This window comes from Squalius cephalus (genome assembly GCF_949319135.1).
Source record: "Squalius cephalus genome assembly, chromosome: 21".
Taxonomy (NCBI): Eukaryota; Metazoa; Chordata; class Actinopteri; order Cypriniformes; family Leuciscidae; genus Squalius; species Squalius cephalus.
This window is the reverse complement of record NC_137142.1, coordinates 19122327-19147731: the sequence shown is the minus strand read 5'-3', so window position 1 is coordinate 19147731 and position 25405 is coordinate 19122327. Positions and strand designations below refer to the sequence as shown.

The following is a 25405-nucleotide window of genomic DNA, read 5'->3' as shown; positions in this document are numbered from 1 at the left end:
TGTCTGACAGACTCAGCGATCAAACTGATGAGAAGTGACCAGCCCGTGCAGCCTGCAAACAGGCCATCACTCGCTGTTTTGAGAGGAGGCCCAGCCATCAAACGTGACAGCAATCGTTGCTTTGATTAACCCTTGTGATTCTGCCGCACCCCACCCCCCATTCGGGCAGTGATTGAAGTGTCCGTGCTCGGACGTGGCACCTCTGCTCTAAACAGCCCGAGCCATCAAGCTCTCAGGTGTGGATGGGAAGCGTCAGCTCTCCCGTGCAGCACAACGGGCGTGAGCCGACAGCGTACCAGCCCCTGCCCACCATCTCGCTGCCAGCGCTGCCCGCTGCCAAGCCAGTGTTGACCTTTTTACCCCTGCGCTGTCCTGTCAGAACCCGACACACCATGTCTGACAGTAACGCGGGAAGAAAAGGACATGGATGTTGATGCCCGGCCTCCAAAATTAAAGGGAATTAGCCATTTCAGTTGTATGGACGTCACATTAAGCAGGCATGAGCAAGGGAGCTGGGCAAATTTAGACGCAGAGGTGGGGTGGAGAGGGGCTTCTGCATGGCAGACGGGATTAGTATAATTAGGGAGGAAATGACAGGTTAATTGGAACGGATGGGAGTGGAATTTGTTTTGGTAGATCCATGATGAGACAAGAGACATGCTGAGAATTCTTTTCACTCAGATTTTCCCGTGACCAGCCTTTTCGTTAATCGCCAGGTCTCATGTAGATATACTGGATGAAGGACCTTTACAGTCAACATGATATTTAAATGAATTCAGTTTACATTGTAAATGCACACTCCTGGTCTTGTGATCTATTCTTAGATGCATGATATTGCAAAGAATAAAATTGTCTTTATAATCCTAAATCGGCATGAAATGAAAATTCATCCAATCTATTTCATCTATTTGCATGATCTTATTGTGAACGTTTCATCTGTGCATGTTTAATTTGTTTTGTTTAATTTACCTCATAATTTTCAATCTTTTGGTGAAACGACAGACTTCTCCCTGATGATGTATCATTTAGTCTGCTTAAAACACACTACTCTATTACAATCAACTTCAAAATCACATTCAGCCTGTCCTGCCTCAATCCAATCAGCTACTGATGGACAGAAGACAAAATATATATATTTTTTTGTTAATCCGTTTCATTCAAATGTACGCCACAATACGGAAAAAGATCTACATCACAACTTTAATGAAAATTCAATAACTCTTTCTCTGAAATGGGTTAGCTTACTACTGAAATAGTCACTTCAGGCTATTGAATAATGGTAGCCAATAGCTTATTTAGGCTTTATTTTAGCAAACTCTCATTCAGAGTTGGTTACATCTTGATATGTAATGGCCACTTTACACAATCCAATCGATTCCTGATTAATAAAGTCGTATTTCTTAACATATCTGTTGAATATCCTCATTTTACGAAAGTGCAGTGAGTTGTGAATGGCAAGTGTTCCGCCCTTTGGCGTTTAGTTTGTTTCCTAGTCGGACCCGTTTTAGTGACGGACCTAGTGTTCGCCGAGCAATAGCGCTGAAATCACCCACGAGTCTGCGTCATTACAGAGTTTGGTCAAATCTTTGTCTGTAAGTAATTTTTCGTCAGAATTGTGGTTTCTGTATGATGTATATGTTTACATTAAGTAATGTGTGTTATTACGTTCGTGACTCTTATCATTTTTATTGCATATGCTCTAGATTGAAGCCTTTGTTTTCTGACTCACTGATTTATCCGCTCAGCAACGAGCCTCGGCGCTTCGCCTCAGATTAATAGTTGATTTATTTACATCTGTTGATTCATATAGATTATTCATGTAACAGTCTAGCAGATAGTTTGGTGTTACTGAGGATGTTTGTTTAATTTCTATGCAGTAAGAACATATGCAGTTTATTGTGTAAAGTGTTGACATAGAGAATAGCCTACTGTTTATCCATATTGAGTTACTGGGTAACTTTATATTTGATTGTGTAAAAAAGACAACAGACTTTACACTTTTGTAATGTTTATTTTCTGTTTACTCTTTCAGTCTTACAGACTTAAATGGGGAAAAACTTGAGAAATAAAACTGAGGAAGAAAAGAGAACAAAAGATAGAACATAAATCCTCAACAAGACTTCTGGAGTTTCTCTTCATTGCTGTTAACTATCTGTCTAGCTGTACAAATCAGACGTCGTACATGCGAGGGCAGAATAGTAAGAAGACAGTAATACACCAAGTTCAACACGAAGCAGTTCAACACTCAATACTGATTCAGCGTTGCTGACCCTTCGTCATCCAAGCAACCAGGATGGATGAACGGAGTAACAACGAAGAAATGTATCAGTCCTTGGTGACTAGATCCATCGCCCAATCAAGTAGAAAATCATCAACAACAAGCTCTGCTGCAATCAGAGCTCGAGCCAGAGCCGAAGCTGCCCGTATGCAGGTTTCATTCGCTCAGAAAGAAGCAGAGATGATGGTCGAAGAAGCAACATTAAAGGCAAAAATGCACATTCTGAAGATAGAAAAGGAGGCAGCTACAGCTACCGCAGAAGAAGCAGTGTTTGTGGCTGCTGTGGAAAATGCAGATATAGATTCTCGTCATGACATTGACTTACCACTCTCGCCATCCAATGCTGCGCAACGGACAAGTGAGTACGTTTTGCAACACAGCAGTAGTGCATCAGAACCCATACCTATGCACACATCTTCACAACCTGCAGTAGAGACAGTCAAACAAGAAATGAGTAATCTCAGAATCGACAATGAAGATACTCACCCACAAATAGCTCCTAAAAATGTGAAATCTCAACCATCAGTGAGCACCACACAGCATACTCCTGGAAATGTTCCTTCCGTGCAGACACAGAAAAAGAGACATTTAGATCCATGTGTAGATGCAACTTACCCAAGACAGCCTGCACAGCAGAGGTGGGACTCTGACAACTCTGTAAAGCATACAGCAACCACGCCAGATGTCGCAAAATACCTAATGCGAAGAGAAGTGGTTACATCTGGTTTAATGGAGTTCGATGACCACCCGGAAAGCTATTGGGCGTGGAAAACTTCCTTTGAAAGCGTCATTGAGGAACTCACCTTAACTCCAAGAGAAGAGTTAGACCTCCTGATTAAATGGCTCGGGCCAGCGTCTAAGGAACAAGCAAAAAGAATCCGAGCCATACACAGCCACAACTCAGCTGCAGGGCTAAACATGGTTTGGCAAAGACTAGAGGAGACCTATGGAACCCCAGAGGCAGTTGAACATTCACTCCTGAAGAGGATAGAGGAATTTCCTAGAATCTCGAACAGAGACAATGTGAGATTAAGAGAGCTTGGAGACCTTTTGCTTGAACTCGAATATGCAAAAGAAGGAGGATACCTCCCTGGTCTAGCTTATCTTGATACGTCACGTGGAGTGAACCCCATTTTAGAAAAGCTCCCATTTAGTCTCCAAGAAAAGTGGATTTCCCAAGGGTCAAAGTACAAAGAAAACTATCATGTCTCATATCCACCTTTCGCCTTCTTTTCACAATTCATTCGTTCTGAAGCCAAAACTAGAAACGACCCTAGCTTCATGATATCTCAAGCTCTCTACTCAGGTCCAACAAAGTCAGAGAGACCCACAAAATACAACAACAAAGTACCAGTGTCTGTGAGGAAGACTGGCGTGTTTCCTGAAGCCAAAGCAGCTCCTACCGGTTCTGTTGAAAAAGGAGCTACAGATCCAGATCGACTATGCCCCTTGCATAACAAACCTCACGCACTCAGAAAATGCCGTACCTTCCGCAGCAAGCCAATAGAGGAGCGTAAAACCTACCTCAGGGAGAAGAACATCTGCTTCAGGTGCTGTAGTTCGACCAAACATAGAGCAAAAGACTGTGATAAAGAAATAGTATGCCGAGAATGTGGCAGCAAGACTCACACATCAGCTTTACATCCTGGTCCAGCACCCTGGTTCTCAGAAGTTCCAGCAGATCAAGGCGAGGAGGAAGAGACTCACGAGACTCCTCCTGGAACTCTCCCTGCAGTAACGTCAAAATGTACAGAGGTTTGTGGGGGAAACACCAACGCCAAATCCTGCTGTAAAATATGTTTGGTTAAAGTCTACCCAGAAGATCGTCCAGGAAAGGTAATTCAGACCTATGCAGTGTTAGATGACCAGAGCAATCGCTCACTTGCTCGCCCTGAGTTCTTCAACCACTTTGGCCTCTATGAAAAAGCATCTCCCTATACATTAAAAACTTGCTCTGGTGTTATGGAAACCTCAGGGAGGAGAGCAACGAACTTTGTGGTGGAATCATATGATGGAAAGATCCAAATCAAGCTTCCAACTCTCATTGAGTGTGAAATGATGCCAGACGACCGAACTGAAATTCCCACACCCGAAATTGCTCGCTGTTTTCCCCATCTGAGACATGTAGCAGATAAGATACCACCACTCAATGAAAATGCTCAGATCCTTATCCTGCTAGGAAGAGATATTTTGCGAGTGCATAAAGTGAGGCAGCAGTATAACGGAGACCATGAAGACCCCTACGCTCAACGTCTTGATCTCGGGTGGGTTATCGTAGGAGATGTTTGTCTAGACCGGGCTCACAAACCACCCAGTGTCAGAGTGTACAAGACACACACACTGCCTAATGGACGGACATCCATGTTAAGTCCCTGTCCTAACAAAATTCAAGTGAAAGAGACACTTAACAGAAAAAACACTCACCAACCAAGAAGTCTGGACTGCGCATTCCAAGGTGAGGAGTCAGAAAAACTTGGAGCCACAGTCTTCGACAGCCACCCTGATGATGAAAAAGTAGCTCTGTCTGTAGACGATCAAACATTCCTGGACATCATGGACAAAGAGGTTTATGTGGATCAGGCGAACAGTTGGGTAGCACCGCTGCCGTTCTGCAAACCCCGTCGTCGTCTTCCAAACAACAGAGAGATGGCTCTGCGACGACTCGTATCTCTCCGACGAACTCTAGACAGACGCACAGACATGAAAGAACACTTCCTGGAGTTCATGAAAAAGGTATTTGAGAATGACCACGCAGAACTAGCACCCGAGATCGAGGAACATCAAGAAAGGTGGTACTTGCCTCTGTTCGGGGTCTATCATCCTCAAAAACCAAATCAAATAAGAGTTGTTTTTGATTCAAGTGCCAAACATGACGGTGTGTCGCTGAATGACGTGCTGCTCAGTGGGCCAGACTTAAACAATGCCCTGCTGGGTGTCTTAATCCGCTTCAGGAAAGAGAACATCGCAGTCACCGCTGATATTCAGCAGATGTTCTACGCGTTTGTTGTTCGAGAGGATCATCGTGATTATTTGCGGTTCCTTTGGTACAAGGATAACGACTTAAGCAATAACATCACTGAATACAGAATGAAGGTGCACATATTTGGCAACAGCCCCTCACCATCAGTTGCCATCTATGGTCTAAGGAGAGCTGCACAAGAGCATCAGGATGAGTACGGCACAGACAGCAAGGAGTTCGTCATGAGGAACTTCTACGTGGACGACGGATTGACGTCGGTTCCGACAGAAGAGGAAGCTATTGATCTTCTACAGAGGACTCAAAAAATGTTAGCAGCATCGAACTTAAAACTCCACAAAATCGCTTCCAATAGCAGCAAAGTCATGACAGCATTTGCCTCCGAGGACCTTGCAAAAGACTTAAAAGACCTCGACTTTAGTGCAGATCCTCTCCCACTTCAGCGGAGCCTTGGACTGATATGGAATCTGGAGAGTGACAGTTTCGGTTTCCAAGTATCCCACGAAGAGAAACCGTTCACAAAAAGAGGCATCTTGTCAACAGTTCAGAGCCTCTATGATCCACTGGGCTTCGTGGCTCCCATTACTGTTCAAGGAAAAGCTCTCGTCAGAGAACTGTCGTCCAAAGAATATGATTGGGATGATCCTCTCCCATCAGACAAACAAGTGTCCTGGAAGTTGTGGAAAGAGTCTCTTCTGAAACTAGAGAAGCTAAGCATCAAGAGAAGGTATGTGCCTATCCCTCTTGTCTCATCTCAAAGTCGAGAACTCTGTTTATTCTCTGATGCTTCCACTCAGGCTATCGCAGCAGTAGCCTACCTGCGTGTCACCAATGATGAAAAACAGTGCCACGTAGGATTCATTATGGGCAAAGCGAAGTTGGCGCCGCATCCAGCCCATACAGTTCCACGTTTAGAGTTGTGTGCCGCTGTCCTGGCAGCCGAAATGGCGGACACAATCTGCAGTGAGATGGACATTGAGATGCATGCCGTGAGATTTTTCACTGATAGCAGGATTGTTCTCGGGTACATCCATAACACCTCCAGAAGATTTCATGTGTATGTTGCCAACCGAGTCAATCGCATCAGGAAATCAAGTCATTCACAACAATGGCAGTATGTTGCCACTGAACAGAATCCAGCAGATCACGCCACCAGACCCACGTCTGTAGACATCCTCAGAGCCTCTAACTGGTTCTCAGGCCCTGAATTCTTGAAAAGCAGCAGTGAGCCTCCACAAAGCGAGAGCTTTGATCTTGTTGACCCAGAACTTGATGTTGAAGTTCGAGCCCAAGTTGCTGTCAACTACACCAAAGCTACAGAAGGTCAGTTCAGCTCAGCACGCTTTGAACGTTTTTCTAGCTGGACGAGACTACTGCAAGCCATCACAAAACTTATTCAAGTAACAAGAACATACTCCAAGACTCAAAAAGTGGACGCAGTTGATGCACGTTGGCAAGCTAAAACAGTCGTCATTCGTTGTGTCCAGCAAGAGTTCTATGGAGAAGAGTTAAAATGTTTGGGAGATGGGATTCAGCTCTCAAAAAAGAGTCCACTGAGAAAGTTAAATCCCTTCATCGACGAGGATGGACTCCTTCGGATTGGAGGACGCCTTACCAACGCTGACTTACCCAGAGACGAGAGACATCCTGTCATACTGCCCAAAACTCATCACATCGCAACTCTAATAGTGAGGCATTACCATGAGGATGTTTTCCATCAAGGTCGTCATTTGACTGAAGGTGCCGTCCGGTCAGCAGGAGTGTGGATAGTGGGAAGTAAGCGGCTGGTGTCAAGTGTCATCTATAACTGTGTGACCTGCAAAAAACTGAGAGGGAGGTTTATGGAGCAGAAAATGGCACCACTACCAGCTGACAGACTCACTTCAGAACCCCCTTTTACCCATGTCGGTCTGGATGTCTTCGGACCATGGAGCATTGTCACTCGGCGCACTCGTGGAGGTAGTGCTGAAAGTAAGCGATGGGCAGTGTTATTCACATGCATGAGTACAAGAGCAACACACATTGAAGTGTTAGAATCCATGTCCACTTCAAGTTTTATAAATGCCTTACGCCGATTCTTTGCTATCCGTGGGTCATCCAAACAGCTTCGCTCCGACAGAGGCACAAACTTTATAGGAGCGTGCAAAGAGTTAAAATTCAACACCAGTGATCCAGAACTGACAAGTTTCCTTGACAAGCAGGGATGCTCGTGGACTTTCAACTCCCCCCATTCGTCCCATATGGGAGGTTGTTGGGAAAGACTGATAGGAGTAGCGCGTCGCATTCTGGAAGGGATGTTGCTGCGGTCTGATACGAAACACCTCACACATGAAGTGTTGACGACTCTGATGGCAGAAGTTATGGCCATTCTTAATGCCAGGCCATTGATTCCAGTGTCAACTGACCCTGACAATCCTTCAATATTGACACCTGCAATGATTCTCACTCAAAAGATAACTCCAGTGACAGCGCCTCCAGGTGACTTTGATCATAAGGATCTTCACAAAAATCAGTGGAAACAAGTGCAGTGTCTGGCAGAGAGCTTCTGGAAACGTTGGAGACAGGAGTATCTGGTGACTCTCCAGAAACGTCACAAGTGGACTGATGACAAGCCAAACATACAAGTAGATGATGTAGTTCTGATGAAAGACAGTCAGGCTAAACGGAACGACTGGCCAATTGGACTTGTGGTAAAGACATTGCCTAGCAAAGACAACAAAGTCCGCAAGGTTGAAGTTAAAGTTGTGAGGCAAGGAACAACAAAAACTTACATCAGACCCATCTCAGAGCTTGTTTTTCTTATGTCTAAGAACTGATAAAATGATGGACATTCTGATACGTAATAATACTGTTCATAAATGTAATTAGTGATTGATTGTATATTTGTTTGGTTGATTAATCTTCGAGTTATTAAGATCTTGATAGTGGTATAATAATATACCAGGCGAGGAGTGTTCCGCCCTTTGGCGTTTAGTTTGTTTCCTAGTCGGACCCGTTTTAGTGACGGACCTAGTGTTCGCCGAGCAATAGCGCTGAAATCACCCACGAGTCTGCGTCATTACAGAGTTTGGTCAAATCTTTGTCTGTAAGTAATTTTTCGTCAGAATTGTGGTTTCTGTATGATGTATATGTTTACATTAAGTAATGTGTGTTATTACGTTCGTGACTCTTATCATTTTTATTGCATATGCTCTAGATTGAAGCCTTTGTTTTCTGACTCACTGATTTATCCGCTCAGCAACGAGCCTCGGCGCTTCGCCTCAGATTAATAGTTGATTTATTTACATCTGTTGATTCATATAGATTATTCATGTAACAGTCTAGCAGATAGTTTGGTGTTACTGAGGATGTTTGTTTAATTTCTATGCAGTAAGAACATATGCAGTTTATTGTGTAAAGTGTTGACATAGAGAATAGCCTACTGTTTATCCATATTGAGTTACTGGGTAACTTTATATTTGATTGTGTAAAAAAGACAACAGACTTTACACTTTTGTAATGTTTATTTTCTGTTTACTCTTTCAGTCTTACAGACTTAAATGGGGAAAAACTTGAGAAATAAAACTGAGGAAGAAAAGAGAACAAAAGATAGAACATAAATCCTCAACAAGACTTCTGGAGTTTCTCTTCATTGCTGTTAACTATCTGTCTAGCTGTACAAATCAGACGTCGTACATGCGAGGGCAGAATAGCAAGTTAAATTGACTTCAAGGCTTTTTAAAAAGATTTTTTAGGTGTCTATTGGAGGTAAAATAAAAATCTACTATAGGATTTGATACTTTAAATGCTGGTGTAAAAACTGTCAGAAGAGAACTGAGACTAGTGTTATTTCTCACAGCAGTGATATTCTCCTGACCTTTCCTTACCACTATCTTTCCTTATGGCACACTGCACAGAATGCTTTTCATCCTGTGAACTTTACACACTTAAATGTTAAAGGTTTACAACCAGAGCATTTTCTAAAAGTGTAGCATTATTCAGAGATGAATCAGTACAAATCCACTCAAATCTCCCTCAGCGCCACGAGTAAGGTCACATCCGCTCTGCATCCTTTGACGCCCGCTGAGACAGGTTCTAAGTGAGGGTGTTTTTCTCTCTAACATATGCTGCTTAGCAGCCGTCAGAGGGTCTACAGCATCGCCCGGGGGGTCTCAAAGGTCAGCCAGCCAGCTTTGTCGGCCACCAACGTAGCACCCCCAGCTACACGACTCCAAGAGATTTGTGAACCTCTTCACTTTTATTATTAGCACCACTGGAGCATATGCATTTGCCCAGTTGAGTTGAGTGTTCCTGAAAGGTTAAGGGTGGAAAAAAAATATAAGAAAACCTGCCCTCTGGCTGAGCACACTTTATAATTTCACAGTATGCCATTTTTTTTTTAAAGGTCTTCATGAGACAAAGATCTAAAAAACAGGCACCGCCTTGTGTAGGAATTTTTTTCATACTATATTTCAGTATAAATAGTACATAAAAACAGTATTTAGTCTACTTTTTGGTTACCTTTTTTTCTGGAAAAGAAGCAGAGGAATTTCACTATGTAGTAAAGGGACTTAGCTAAATGTTTATTATTATTATTTGTGTTTTTTTAAGATTCTTTCCAAGTGGTTGTGAGGGGAAATGGATTTTTGCATGCCAGAAACATCAATCAGGTTCTGTGCAGTTTCAGAGTCAATGACACAGTTACACTGAGTAAGTAATATTACATTACTTTTCCCTTAAAGTTTCCAATGACACATTTTTTAAGACTTAACAAAACACAAAAATAATGTATGCAACACTATGCACTCTATGTATATGCCTGTTTCTTTTATAGCAATAAAAAAAGTGTCATCAAAATATACCTTTTTCTTTTTCTTGCAATTAACTTTCAGATGAAAGACCTGTCAGTGTTGAAGATACGCTCCTTCTTTGTCCTGCGCCAATCATAAATGAGGCTGGAAAGTAGGTGCTCTTCATCCTGTCACTTTATTTTTTAATGCATTTGTACCCTTGAAAAATTTGGGTCAATGTCATTTGGAATTATTCTTATCAGTCAATCTCCACGCACCCTAACACATAGAGACAACAGGCATGTGGTATAATACATAAAATGAGCGTATAATTAGCCTCTCTGAGAGATTAGTCACCATGGGCTTGACCTGCATGAGAAGTTTCTAGTGAGTGTGCATGTTAGCCCAAAGCTCCGGTGGTTTTCTGAGCTGAGAAAGAAAAGAACAGACAGTTAAAACACAGAGCCGACCGTATCCACATCAGCCGGAGCCGAGCCCCGGAGACTGACTACAGGTTACTTTTCAGGCCTTCTACAACAAATGAGCTGCTGCTGGCGGCTCATTTCCCTGCGAGCCCTCCAAATAATTATGTGTACCGGCGGCTCTAGACACCTTGAGGATTTCATCTGTCTTGTTCTTGTCAGGAAAATTCCTTGAGATGCCAATGAAGGAGCGTCTCATGCCACCTTAAGCAAAACAGGGATTTTTTTTTTTATCTTGGTCAGCCTAATACATCACTACACACACTATATGGCAGCTGATGTTGACATATCAATATTCAGCGTTTTACATTCATTCAAAACTATTGTGACTGATTGATGTGTTCTTGGCCATATTTGTTGTAAACTTTATAATAATGCACATTTGTGGAGTAATAACAACATTGCCCAAGATTATGTAATGCATTGTTTTTTATTTATTTATTACAATTCTCTAGAATACTGATTTCTGATTGGTCAATTGCACCATCCAACATCCGCCAAATATTTCTTAATTTTCACAATCGTCCATGGCAACACTGTACTGTTTATCAGTCCACTCATCCGGATACTGAAACCAGCACTATTTTTATTTCTTTCGTTTCACACGAAAGACTCACTCTCTCTTTTCAGACAAAACGATATTTTGAATTAGCTTTTATTTTTATATTTTTCAGCTTTAACTTATATTCATTTCAGTTTATTTTTCTAATTATAGTTCTCCAACCTAAACTTATATTTTTTAAGTTTTTCATCTAATATTTATATTGTATTATTCATATTGTTAAGATGATGTTTATTTCGCGAATGACGTCTGCATACCATTATTTGGTTTCAGAGATCTCGTAGAGTCTGGGTCTCTCAAAAGTCAGCCAGATGTGGTATGTATTCTTATAAGGGAAAAACAGAGATGAAACATTCCATTATAATCCAGTTACAAGGAAGGGTGGGGTTATTTAGGCTAATTAGAGCCAATGTAGCGTTTCTTGAAATTAAACATATTTCCATCCTGTTATGCAAACTTTGATGTTGGGAGTAATAAGTAATAGTAATAACACAGTAATAAGACCAACCATTGAGTCAAATAATGTATAAACTGATTCAATTGTAAAAAGCCATTTGAGTTTTTGAGGGGTATAAAAAGGCAATTTTAGGGCAAAGTCTGCCCTCTCCTACTCCTCTGCATCCACGTCTTTTGAGACGAAGCTGTCAGTGCTGTCACCTAAACGCGTGGTGACTGAGTGGCCTCCTGAAGACGTGCTCAAAAAGAGCCAGCCGCTTCCTGATTGATGGAAAATGAGATGGATCTGTCACTGGACCTCCCTCCACACAAACCCCCCTCTCCTTTATCCTGTTGTGCCCCCTTTGAGCCCATCCCCCATCCTGCCAACAGAGTGGCACTAGAATTGGTGTGCAGGATCGACAGAGAGGAGTTGGGGCAATACCCCTGTAGTAACTTATATTCAGCTCCGTCTTCTCCCCCACCAATACAGAGGAAGAGGGGTCGCCTAAATCAAGAAAGCTGAGACTTTTTCCACTGTACCAGCACTGTGAATGCCCATGGTAGAGCCAAACATCTCTGATATTGGGAGAAATTCCATTTTTGAGAAAGTTGTCAGGGGGAACTGGACGTGGCATTGTCAGTTTTGATGTCCATAGACAAGTCTTCATAGATTGTCAGTCAGTCACATGACAAACACTTCTTTTTCATCTCTTTCTTATCACATGATTATAAATCTTAAAATAAGACTTAATATCTTAAAATAAGACACTATATATTATTAACATTATGTAAAACATTTACTCTTCCATTCAAAAAGTTTGTGGTCTTTAAAAAAAAAAAAAATTATTTCACAAGGACACCATTTATGATATAATTTTCTATACATCAAATAAACTTGAAAATGAATCAAGGTTTCCTCGAAATTAAACAGCACAACTGTTTTCAACATTCATAATAATGTTTGAGCACAAAATCAGCATATGAGTGATTTCTAAAGGATCATGTGATACTGAAGACTGGAGTAATGCTGCTGAAAATACAGCTTTGCCATTAGGAATAAATACGAATAAGACGAAAGACGCCCAGAGACGACAGCCCAAGGTTGAGTCGAGGGAGGAGCCAAGGTGGCGTGGAGGCTGACGTCAACTGGGGGACCGACGGAGGCGGAGCCGATGGATCCCAGGGCGCAGATGGAGAAGAGTGCCATCGCTGACACAGGAGGCCTGGGCGATGCCCGAGGACTGAGGCAATACCGGTGTGATGGAGGACCGAGCCATACCCGAAGGGAAAGAGGAGCCTGCTGCAGTCGTAGGGTGGAGGAATGGAGCGTAGCGGAATGTCCGCAAGACCAGGACGAAGTGACGACTGACCAAGGGGAAGCCGGTGGGATGAGGGGACCTGGTGAAGAAGTAAGGCCGAGGGTGTCTGGTGGAGCTGAAGGTGGAAGGAGCCAAGGTGGAGCCGACAGGCCGAGACATTCTAAGGCGGAGCCACTGGATTTATCCGCTCAGGCGCTGATGGTGGTTGTAGAACCTGAGGCTCGACGTGAGTGCTTGGCATCACAGGAGATGAAGGGCTGACAACCTCCAGCAGAGGGCTGGAGAACTGGAGAAATGGCCCTGTCCCAAATGGAACTCTAAGCACTCGCGGTCTTCCTTTGAGTCTGCACTTTCGTGACATAATGCCGCTTTGACTGTCGGGAAGAAGTCTGCTGCGGACCCTGCATCAGTGCGGGCTCGGCAAAAGTGCGCATCAAGGGTGCAAATCGACCACATGGGGGCGCTCGTGAGCACCCTTCTGAGATCTAAAAATGGCAAATGGGACACACTGCGGTCTCACGGACTTAATGGATACGGGCACACGGCAGCCATTGTAAGTCCACAAGACCGAAAGTGCACATGAAGTGTGCCATTTGGGACATTCAACTAAAGATTAATGAGTCCAGATAACTATGACAGTATTGTAATAATATTTTACAGTATTACTATTTTTATTTATTTAATCAAACAAATGCAGCCTTTAGACTTTAGATCAAACACATGTGACATTATTAAGGGCCTTTCATCGGAAGAAAATCCTGAGAAGGAGAAGATTTAAGCAAAAGTCTCAATTTGATTCCCATTGAATCTCATTTGTGACTTTGAGAACATAGATGATAGATGAACATAGATGAACATGGATGATTGAGATCAATTTTAAAGCCTGCCTAATCAGTTTTTCCAGTCCCTTTGGCTTGTTGTTTGTATTCCGGGATATAAAAATGCATAGTTGATCTACTTTAGATAGCACTTATCAGTCAAGTTCCTGTTCCCTACATGATTTCAGCCTGCTTGGTCATTGAGTGTTTAGTTGGTATCCATCCAAGAGGAATGCATTGGAAGTCATTTAGGCAGCTGTGTGAAACATACATTAACCACTCTTTTTTTAAATCCTGGCTCCAGATTACACATTTAAACAAGAAAATGCTGATCTTAACGACTTTAATAATAACCACATAACAAGCTCACACATGTCCATCATAGGAATGCAATGAATGTGCCTTTTTCAGCAGGTGTGATTGAGGTGTTTTTGTTGTGTTTCAGGGTGATATATCTGCAGGTTAGCATGAATGAGGGATTGTCCTACATCACAAGTTCAGTGCACATCACTACTGCTGAATGTGTAAGTACATCTGTCTTCCTTTGACAAAACCACTTCTGCCTGTAAAAACATGAATGGCTGATTGGCGTGACAATGATTCAACCTCCCTGAATGTCTTCTCAAAGACTATTTGACATTGTTGTTTGCTGTCTACATCTTGTTTGGTTCCTTTTCCCTTCTCTCTTACCCTTTCTTTTTCTCTTATGAGGTCTCCTCTGCTTTCTTTCATCAGAGGAGTCTGGTTTTGTCACGTAAGTTAAAATTAGCAGCAGTAAAAAAACAAAAAACAAATTCCATCTCTTGGAGCAGCCATTTGCCCTGTTCTTCATTCTCCTTACTATTTGTGTATACCAGTAAATAACTCATGAAGATGTATGTTTGTATCTCTCTGAGTGCAGTTTGATGGGACTATCCTGCTCATCTCATTACTGGCTGTTTTCCTGTTGTTGGGTCTGGTTCTGATGTGGTGGTTCTGGCCTCTGTGCTGTACAGTGGTACGTCTGTACGTCTCACAGGTCGAAGCTGTACATAATTAACATTTACAGTGGTAAACAAAAGTGTTTTGACAATTAAAACACAATTTAAAATGTATGAATGTCATAACACAAAACATCACATATGTTAAAGACTCACAATCACACTTGCAGCCATAGCAAAAAATGTATGCAAGCAGTTTAATTTTTATTATTGTTATTTATAAATCATGCATTTATTTGTTATTCACACAAAATAAAAAAAATTGTCATCATTTACTTTCCCTCAAGTTGGTCCAAACCTGAACGATTTTCTTTCTTCTGTTGAACACAAAAGAAGATATATATATACGGTCAACCGTCTGGTTACCAACATTCTTCAAAATATCTTCTTTTGTGTTCAGCAGAAGAAAGAAACTAATACAGGTTTGGAACTACTTGAGGGTGAGTAAATTCTTCCTTGTTATTAATAATAGTCAGGCGTTTATTTGTTATTCACACACTTAAACATGCATTTAACATTGTCAGTATATATTATTGTTATTCAAGTCAAGTCAAGTCGCCTTCATTTATATAGCGCTTTTAACAAGATTGTTTCAAAGCAGCTTTGCAGTGATAATAGGAAATTAATAATATTAATAATTAATAATATAATATATTAATAACAAATTGTTTTGGCTTTACAGCAGCTCTAGATATTATATAGATCATGCATTAATTTGTGTTATTCACACATTTAAACAGTGATTTGACAATATTGGTATATTAATTATTATTATTATTATTATGCTTTATGTGTTATTAATACTAAAAACAATGATTTACAAAAACATTCCCCTAGTGACATTAACGATGATTATGCTTCATGCAATCATTGCAATGTAATGCTGTTATTCTTTATAATATACTATTTATAGTGTTTCTGTTTGTACTGTACTGCTCTTTGCTTAGATTACATTCTTTCACTGAGAATTATTTTTCTTTCAGGTCATCAAGGAAGTGCCTCCACCCCCTCCCCCTGTGCCTGTGAGTCTAACTCCCTCTAACCTCATTTTGTGCTCATGTTTGTGTATGTGTGTATTTAGGCACAGCATACACTCAAGTGTACCATGGAAATTTAGAGCCGATATGAATCAGGAGTCAGGACAATTTAAAAAAAATAAATTGTACATGATAAAATGACTCTCATAAGCTGAATCCAGTGCATTCCAGAAATGCCATCATTTCTTGTAAACCACATTCCCTAACACTGCCAATATCAGCTACTAAATATGAGTGCAACTGCTTTGAAAAGCTGTCCGTCACCATTTAAGGGCATTTTCTATGGCACAGCCGTGTAAATAAAGACAAGTGAGCAGTGTAAGTGGACACAGTGCGAATCACAGGCTCAACCGCAGGATGACTGAATGGCAAAATTCAGGGAAAAGGGCTCATAATGATCCTCTTGTGTTTGCTTTGTTTCCAGAGGTCAAAGGCAAGCAGTCACTGAGGCTGATAGGAAATAAAAGAGCTTTGTGGAAATGGCTTTAGTGTGTGCATCTGTGCTTCTTACCACTGAAAGTGCAAACAAGGAGCTCTGTCTCTAAGGCTTCTCTTTGATTTGGAGACACAATGTGGTTGCTACTTTTTTAACTAACATTATTTGACAGTGTCTTTGTGTTTATTCTGTCTGTGTAGGCTAATGTGTTGAGTTTGCTAACGGTGAATTTAAAGGGATAGTTCACCCAAAAATGACAATTCTGTCATCATTTACTCACCCTCAAGTTGTTCTAAACCTGTATGAATTTCTCTCTGCTGCTGAACACAAAAGAATATCGGTAACCAAACAGTTGATTGACCCCATTGACTTCCCTAGTATTTTTCCCTAGTGTTCCCTTATAAGTCAGTTGGGCCCTGCAGCTGTTTGGTTACCATTATTCTTCAAAATTTATTCTTTTGTGTTCCATAGAAGAATGAAATTCAGCTTGAGGGTGAGTAAATGATGACAGAATTTTCATTTTTGGGTGAACTATCCCTTCCAACAAAACAAACAGAAAAGGAATGTTTATATGACTTTGAATCATAGTCATTTTGCAAATTTTTTACTAGTGTGATATTAGATTTACATAAGTTTTGTGTGCTCAACAGGAGTCCGATGATGAAGATGGCATGGGCAAAAAGAAATGGCCTACAGTAGATGCATCCTACTATGGAGGAAGAGGAGTTGGGGGAATCAAAAGAATGGAGGTGATGCATATTTTTGTACACGATATGGCTTTATATAGGGTGTCATTTGATCATAGCTTAACACAGGCTACAGGGGGATGAAGACCACACGTGACGAGTGATGTTATGAACCCTCAAGGAACTAGAACACATCACTGTGACCTTAAATGCTCCCTGTCTGCCTCGTGCCAAAACTACATCATGTGACATCATAAGACATGCTGATGCCTGTAGATTTACTCCTGTAATTTGCAAAGGTAGCAATATTGGACATATTCATTATTGTTCTTTGTAAAATACACAACTTTTTTTACAGCTATAGTACCTAAGTGCACTTCTTAAACACAGTAGTGTTAATGCAAGCTTGCGTGAAATGTCTTTTGCTCTCAGGATCATTGAAACATGCAAGCCTTTCCACTGCTGCAAATACGGCTTCTTAATATTGTTTTCATGTGGAAACAGCAATTTTTCCATAGTTTGTGTGGTTCATAAGTGGACTGTGTTCCATTGGTCTTTAGGTGCGCTGGGGGGATAAGGGCTCCACGGAGGAAGGAGCTAAACTGGAGAAGCCAAAGAACGCAGTGGTGAAAATGCCTGAAGAGGAATTCGAGCCCTATGAACCAAAACTCAGAAAGCCTTATGGGCACAGACCTGCCCATCACAGAAAGTGGTACAGTCCTATTCAGGTACAGGAGTTTTTCCCATAAAATGTAATATGAAATCACCTGTCTAATCTTTGAAATGTTTTAAGGTCAAAAGGTTTTAATAGAACAATTCTATGTGTAATAGGGGAAACTGGATGCTTTGTGTGCCCTTTTCCGCCGAGGATACGACCAGGTGTCACTCATGAGACCCCAGCCCGGAGATCAGGTACAACCATGAACACTTTCAATTTACAGACCCAATTCCTTCTCAGAATAGTGGCCTGGCAATTTGGCTTGAATATTTCATAATACGGTATTCCTCATAAACAGGATCTACTGAGCTTCATACTGCTTTGTTTATCTTATTTTCTCTAAGAATAAGCGGCGCTTTTGAATGACTGAATCCACCTTCTGTGTCATCAAAGTATTTATGTTTAAAAAAAAAAATAATTTTAAATTGTTGTTGTTGTTGTTTTTTATCTCAGAGCAAGTGTTTTATGTGGATTTTAGAAAAAATTGGTTTAAAGTAACTTTTCTATGAAATGATGAATGGCATTTCTCAAGTATTCACATGCCATGTTTACCTTGTGAACATCCTCCATAGGCAGCATTTTATCATAGATATGATTGTGATGGCTGCTCCAAATGCCAGGCAACTTGATTATGCCGGCTCTCAAGATATCGAAATATGGCATAATGCATCATTTGTATGCTTTTCAGAGACGCCAATCCCAAAATGCATTGCAGCAAGCTTTAAGCATTGGTTACCATTATCACTAACGCTTATGGACGCATTAAAATGATCAAAAATGGCAGTAAAGACATTTATAATGTCACAAAATATTCCTATTTCAAAAAATCTGTTCTTTTGAACTTTCTTTTCATCAAAGAATGGTAAAAAATTTATCACGGTTTACACAAAAATATTAAGCACCACAACTGTTTTCAACATTAGTAACAATAATAATAATAAGAATTTTTCTTGAGTACCAAGTCAGCATAAATTTCTGAAGGATCATGCGACACTGAAGACTGGAGTAATGGCTACTGAAATATAAAAATACACTTTTCCATCACAGGAATACATTACATACATTTATTTTTAAATAGAAAATAGTTATAATAAATTGTATTCATATTTTGAAATATTGCTGTTTTTACAAACAGTAAATGCTGGCTTGGTGAGCATCAGAGACTCATTTAAAATAATAATAATTGATTCCATAGTGAAATGTATCAATATAAATAGATTGATTAAAAAATGAATATGTGATCCACAATTTGTGTGTTCTGGGATGCTGCTATAGAAGGAAGTGAGGTAGTTCTCTTGTGTTTGGAACAGAGCTGTTGTGAAACTGAGCATGCTCAGTAGCCGGGACAGGAAATAGCAGTGTAATTACATTGCTCTTAATTCCTCCTCACATGGAGCAGTCGTGTGGCCGAGCACAATCTCTCATTCTCTTGTGCCTTTTGTAAGAGACGTCCCTCAGTGTCTGAGGCCTGCTCTTTGCACCCCGCATTATTCCATCAGCACAAGCTGTGTCATGGCAACACATCTGTGCTTCTGTGAAAGGCATCTTTCATGTGGACCGCAGTGCCGCAGGCCGTACAGTATGATCCCATTGACATGGGCAGACTATAGGTCCGTTCCCACACTGTAGATGGACCGATCTGATTTACTTTAGGTTTATTCTTCACTGCTCCATAATGGGCCACTTGTCTGAGGGACCGGCAATGTCCAGCTGCTCAATGTACTTTGCATGAGCTTTAGATGGTGCTGGTAAAGGCAGCAGACTCTGTAAAGGGCGAGGTTTGGATGGAAACAGCTGTGCCATTCAGGGAGATTTGGGGCGTAGTTGTGTGTTTCATGCCCACCTGCAGCCCACTAGACGGCAGACACAAACAACTCGCTGTGCCCAAACAAGACCTCTGCTCAGCTACAGACGGCCTAATCTCTATATTAGTCCACGTCTTTCTCTTTATAACTCTGTGCATTCCCTAGCTGTGACTGATCCTCTGTCTGTCTCTTTCTGTCTCTGTCTCCTCTTTGTCTTTTCTTCTGTTTTCTATTCCTAGCAAAGGGCCTCTTATGTGCATGGCTCTAGTCTTGAGGAGTTCAAAGATGGATTGCAACTAAACAGACTATCATTATACTGCTTGTAAAGCAGCACTGTATTGATATTTGTCAAACACATTGGTTTGGTATTTGCTCTAAATTAGTTCACATTTTTCTCCGTTTATAACACATACTTCAAAATCCCAAGCGTAAGTATTGAACTTTTGCAGTTAATTCAGCATTGAATTATTTTAAACATTTATTATGAGGATATTTTTAGCCTGTCAAGTTTTATATTTTTTACATTTATACTTTACATTTATATATATATATATATATATATATATATATATTTTTTTTTTTTTTTTTTTTTTACATTTTACAAGATTACTTTTTGAAAATCTCCCATTTATTTACACTGATATGATGCTTGTGCATTCAAAGTGTAACAGCAATGATGTCATGGCATTTATTTGCATTCTGGATTGCGATTGGTCATGTTTCTTACACCTATTGCATACGGAATTGTTCTTTTTCGATTGGTCAACTTATCCACAGTTACCTATAAAATACCACAGTTACTACAGTAAAACTGGGGTAATTTGGATTAGCCATTATTGTCAATAAAAAATAGGGATTTTACTTCTTCTGAACACAAAAGAAGATATTTTGAAGAATGTGGGTAACCAAACAGGCCCTTTTGACTTCCATAGTAGGAAAAAAAAAATACTATGGAAGTCAATGGTTGCCGTCAACGGTCTGGTTACCCATATTATTCAAAATATCTTCTTTTGTGCTCAACAGAAGAAAGAAACTCATACAGGTTTGCAACTACTTGAGGGTGAGTAAATGATGACAATTTTCATTTTTGGGTGAACTGTCCCTTTATAAATTAACAAGTATAACCTGAGATAATGTAGATGAGTCCTAGGTCAAACTTTTTACCCATTGGCTTCAGTGCACTCATTGTGATGCAAAGGTGACAGCTTTGCTTTATTACTCACTTATAGTTGTTGTGTAAAGAAAGAAGCTCTTGTTGTTGAAAGTCTTTGTCTGGCCAGTTTACAAGCTTCACCTCACATGCTCAGTATCTGCCCCCTCACGTCTGAGTGCCATCTACAATCGAGACAAAGAAACTCTGTGGAACAGAGAGTGTTTTTGTTTTGTTTTTCCTAATGACCCACAGGAATATAAAAGTTGTGTCAAGAAAGACTCTGGTTAACAGAAGGAGATACATAATTTACGAGTCAAGGTGAATGACATGCTCCTCCGACTGTTCTCGAGGATTCTCCTCTCATGTGCGGATCTTTAACCCTCACGTAGCCAATGCTTGGTGGTCTGATTTAACAGCTTATTAAACAGAGAGCCCTATAACATGACATGGGGCCCATTTGGCAAAGGGGGAGCTGAGTATTATTGTGATAGGCTATTGTCAGGTTGGTGGGGGGTGGTGGTGATTGATTCACGTCTGTCTGGCTGGGGGGTAAAGCCATCACTTTGCCGGTCTTGTGCAGCGAAAAGGACAATTTGGCGAGCAGCACAGCAACAGGCCTGCACAAGGGTGAGCATATGGGCCCAATGAGAATGGAGACTCATGAATATTGTGCAGATGTGGGTGGAGGGAGTGGGGAAGAGAAATCTGTCCATATGGTGTTTTAACTACTGTGGATGACCCCCAGCAGGCTACAAGATTCTACTGGCTTTAGATCAGAGGTCTCAAACTCAAATTACCTGCGGGACACTAGCAAGGCGCTGCTTTCCATCAGGGGCCATTGGAACAGTTACAACCTATACAGGTGTTTTACAGCCTATTTTTTTTTTAAATAAATCATTTAAAAGATTTAAATGTAATACATTTATATCAGGTATTAAGATAATAATACCAGTAATTTGTGATCTTGTGGGGACATTTTTTATTTATTTTTTGTTCCCATGAGGAAAACAGCTTATAAATGTAAAATGCCGGATGTTAATTAATGGGGAGGTTTAGGGTTAGGGGATAGAATACACACTTTGTACAGTATAAAACAATGGTCTATGGAAAGTCAAGTCCCCATAAAACATGGAAACCCAACATAACAATCCTTAATAGAATCAAACCAAAACCGATCATTTAGTGCTCTCTATATGACAGGTGGTTAGAGGGAAAAGGGTTAAAAATGACAGGGCTTGGTGAGGTTAACCAAAAGTGAAAGTTGTTTCAGAGGTGGAGCAAGTTGTTACATTTTGATTAAATATTATGAAGTTAAACTTTTTTTTCTTTAAAAAAAATCACTAGCATGTTGCTATTAAAAGGTAAATGGTATCTTATTTGCAAGCAATATGTTGACTTGTGTCACAACTTGTGACAGTTTTCAATCTGTATGTGAAGATTGAACAGCTAAAGAGAAAGATACATGAACTGACAGCTTTGCTTGCCAATCTCACGTGTATTTAAACCAACACTTTCAGACAACGATTATAGAAAACAGACACCCCCTTACATGGAGTCCCTCTCTGTCCGTCTGTTTCATATTTACTGTTACTGTTTCACTCCTGCATAGTCAGTGATTTGAGACCACCCTTTTTATAACACAATAAAAAGGCGTATCCTGACTCAGTCCTCTAAGACCCTTGAACAAAAGAGAGGGAATCTTTCCTGTGACAATTTAGCTAGTGGCCTTTAAACTGTCCATCTGTTTGTCTGAGCTCAAACAGCATGGCAGAGACTGACTCCCCCCTAACCGCTCTCCTTTCCACTCGAGTGAAAGTAATTCGAGTTCAGCAAGATCAGAGTAGGAGAGAACATATTAGTTCACACTGTGCTTTTTTTTTATTGAAGGTGATAGTATCAATTGCTGTGGTGTTTGTGATTTATTAGCCATGGCTGGCATGCATTTCTAGCTAATATTTGATTGTTTACCATTCATTCTTTTAATAAGCATATTGAATATTGTCTTAAAGTATTTTATTATCATACAATATACTACCATTCACAAGTTCCTTTTCAGCAAGTAAGCATTAAATTGATGACATGACATTTATAATGTTACAAAAGATGTTCTTGTTTCAGGTAAATGCTGTTCTTTTGAACATTCTATTCATTAAACAATCCTGAAAAAAATACATCATGGTTTCCTCAAAAATATTAAGTAACTGTTTTCAGCATTGATAATAATAATAAATGTATCTTGAGCACCAAACCACCACATTAGAATGATTTCTGAAGGATCATGTGACACCGAAGACTGTAGTAATGATGATGAAAATTCATCACAGGAATAAATTACATTTTAAAATATATTAAATAGAAAATAGTATAAATAGTAATATTTCTCAACATTGCTGTTTTTATAGAAGGCCTATTTTTGATCAAATAAATGCATCCACTTCTTTCAGAAACATACTTTTTAAAAGTTCAAGCAATTGTGTTTATCACTTCGATTTCAAAATGTTTTATTGCGTGTAGCCACGTATACTGTGTTTGAGAGGAAGAAGATTTAAAGCTTTGCCTCCATTCATGCACTTGCATATGAATACGTCACTTTTATTTAGGCCCGACAAAAGTGGTTCCTGAGTCATCCAGAGTTTCATTTTATGCACTTAATGAAGCGTAAAGTGGGTTTTGAATGGCTTTGGTCAGTCAGTCCCAAAGTTTGAACCCTCTCTGAATGTTGTGAATTCACAACAATGAATCACTTCATCTTTAAGAATGTAAGTTTTCTCAGAGACCAGTGTCTTGTTCCAACACCGTTTTCACAAATAGCTATTATTCCTTAAGCACAGCGTTGCAACTCTTCAACCCCACCCCCATGATTTTAGGGACAGAATTGCAGTTGACAGCTGAGTTTCTGAATGTCTGAAGTGCTGTGGGTTCATCTCCTGGGCATTTTCGAGCGAAAGCAAGCAAGAGAACTCAGCTTAGGATCAGCTGCACCAGCGCTTGAGCTTTTGTTTTTGAATCCCACGCGTTTCGTGTTGAACTTGTCACCTCAGGAGTTAAAAATACAATGTATCCATACAAAATATGTAAAGAGTTTGGGTTTCGTTTTATCCCCAGAAGTTATAGCTTCTGATAGCAATGAAATTTCAGCTTTGAACTGACAGTGATCCCACCATCTGTCTTGTGTCCATAGGGGCGATGCATCAACTTTACCCGGGTGAAAGCAGAGGAGCCAAGGTCACCGCCACGCAGCCACCTTCCACCTCCGCCGCCCCCTTCAGACCATGAGCCACTTATGCAGCCCCCGCCCAAAAGACCACCATCCCGGGGACCCTCCATCAACCGCTCACCCCCAAGACCTCCACCAGCCCGGGCCCCCCCAGGCCCCCATGGACCCCCTCCTTCACGACCTCCACCCTGCCCTGGGAACAGGCATTGAGAACAATGGAGGGCCTTCACAGCTACCCTAAAATCTCTCATTCAAATTTGTGATATTTACTAAAGCCACTGGTTTGCCACAGTTTCAGATACATGAGTTTGATGTTGATTTGGAGTGAATGAAATGTGGAGTATGTGTCTGTGGAACACTCTTAAAAATAAAGGTGCTTTATTGGAATATATAGTTGCATGAAGAACCTTTATCATCCACAACCTTTCCATTCTGGGGTCTTTATAATTTAAAAAGGTTCTTTAGATTTTTTTTTTTTTAAATGCTCTTCACATTTAGAAGAAAAAAAAATATTTTAAGAACTGTTCACTGAAAGGTTCTTTGGGGAACCCGAAATTGTTATTTTCTGGCATCACTGCGAAAACCCTTTTTTGGAACCTTTACTTTTAAGAGTGTGTGTTCTTACTATAGGCAATGAAAGAGGGACTGCATCAATGCATGAGATTATTACACATGCAAAATTAATGCACTTAGGAATGTTGAATGTTGACTTGGGGTATTTGTATTTCAGATTTTGCATGACGTTAGTGTGTCAGTATGAATACATGTTTAAGGATAGTGGAGTGAATATGGTATACATTATGCCCTGTTTTAATTTGTATAATATTAACTGGTCACATCTTTAAAAAGAAAATTTGACTTGCTGTGACTGCGGGGCAGTACAAACCTCTAATTTATTTAGCCTTGAGTTCCTGGTAGGCACTTGAATATAAAATGACAGGGTGTCCATCACTGGTACTGGACACTTAGCATGATATTTCATATAATATATTTTGTGTTTTGCTTTGTGGATCATGGTCATTAATAGTAGTCCTATGCAGCAAGAAAATGTTAATGTTATAAATAATATGGACATGGGTTGGATTTTTGTTTCTTTTTTTTTTCTGTACCCATTATTAATTTTTTTATATAAATTAGTTTTTCTCCTATGATATGAGAATAAGAACAATATTATCCCCATTTTATGTAAATTTATAAAAGATAGGAATAAATATCCGGTTCTAAAATTGTTTGAACTTGTGTTGAACACGCTTTATAGTCAATCACAGTTGTTCAGTGAAATGTGCAAAAGCCTAAGGTCTATAGTTTATTCAAGCCTGTTTGCTCTTCTTTGAACACCTTTAACTCTACAGATTATTTAAATTTGTGCAAATCTTACAAATACAGCCGAGCAAGCAACACAGCCAGCTTATGCGTACACCAAAACATGATTATTATTATTTATTTTCAGTGAAGTCATCCTCAAAGATTGGTCAGTTTCCAAGATTGCATCATCTTTAAACATTTTGCATGAAGGATTGGTCAGCTTACCGTCTTTGTTGTGTATCATTTTTTCAATCAGATAAATGTGGGAGTGTAAAAGTAACAAAAATCCTTGTATGATGTGAATATCCATACTAATGCTTAGCCAGATTCTATAGATAATGAGTTAGAATGAGAAACTAGGAACTGCATGGTTTAGCTTTATTTTTCTGACTCCATTTATTTCCACACATAACTTACAGTTCACC

At 40.2% G+C, this 25405-nt stretch overlaps 2 protein-coding genes across 2 annotated transcripts in view; both read left to right on the top strand.

The window, feature by feature from the left end:
* The window catches only part of antxr1d (ANTXR cell adhesion molecule 1d), a 32200-nt gene extending 7295 nt beyond the window's left edge, over nt 1-24905 (top strand). The window contains exons 10-18 of the mRNA XM_079855399.1: nt 9846-9944; nt 10127-10196; nt 14089-14167; nt 14545-14640; nt 15607-15645; nt 16747-16845; nt 17343-17510; nt 17614-17694; nt 23640-24905. Of these exons, the coding sequence (XP_079711525.1) occupies nt 9846-9944; nt 10127-10196; nt 14089-14167; nt 14545-14640; nt 15607-15645; nt 16747-16845; nt 17343-17510; nt 17614-17694; nt 23640-23885 (977 nt within the window). The 3' untranslated portion in view covers nt 23886-24905. The remainder of the gene's footprint in view (nt 1-9845; nt 9945-10126; nt 10197-14088; nt 14168-14544; nt 14641-15606; nt 15646-16746; nt 16846-17342; nt 17511-17613; nt 17695-23639) is intronic.
* On the top strand, nt 1507-8867 carry LOC307149223 (uncharacterized protein). The gene is made up of 2 exons (XM_079855398.1): nt 1507-1592; nt 2033-8867. The coding sequence occupies exon 2, from the start codon at nt 2294-2296 to the stop codon at nt 8069-8071; it is 5778 nt and encodes a 1925-aa protein (XP_079711524.1). The 5' UTR covers nt 1507-1592; nt 2033-2293; the 3' UTR covers nt 8072-8867.
* Nucleotides 24906-25405: the final 500 nt, after the last annotated feature.

What these genes read in the sequence shown, in the direction of transcription:
- LOC307149223 (XM_079855398.1), top strand. Translation starts at nt 2,294, where the DNA reads ATGGATGAACGGAGTAACAACGAAGAAATGTATCAGTCCTTGGTGACT.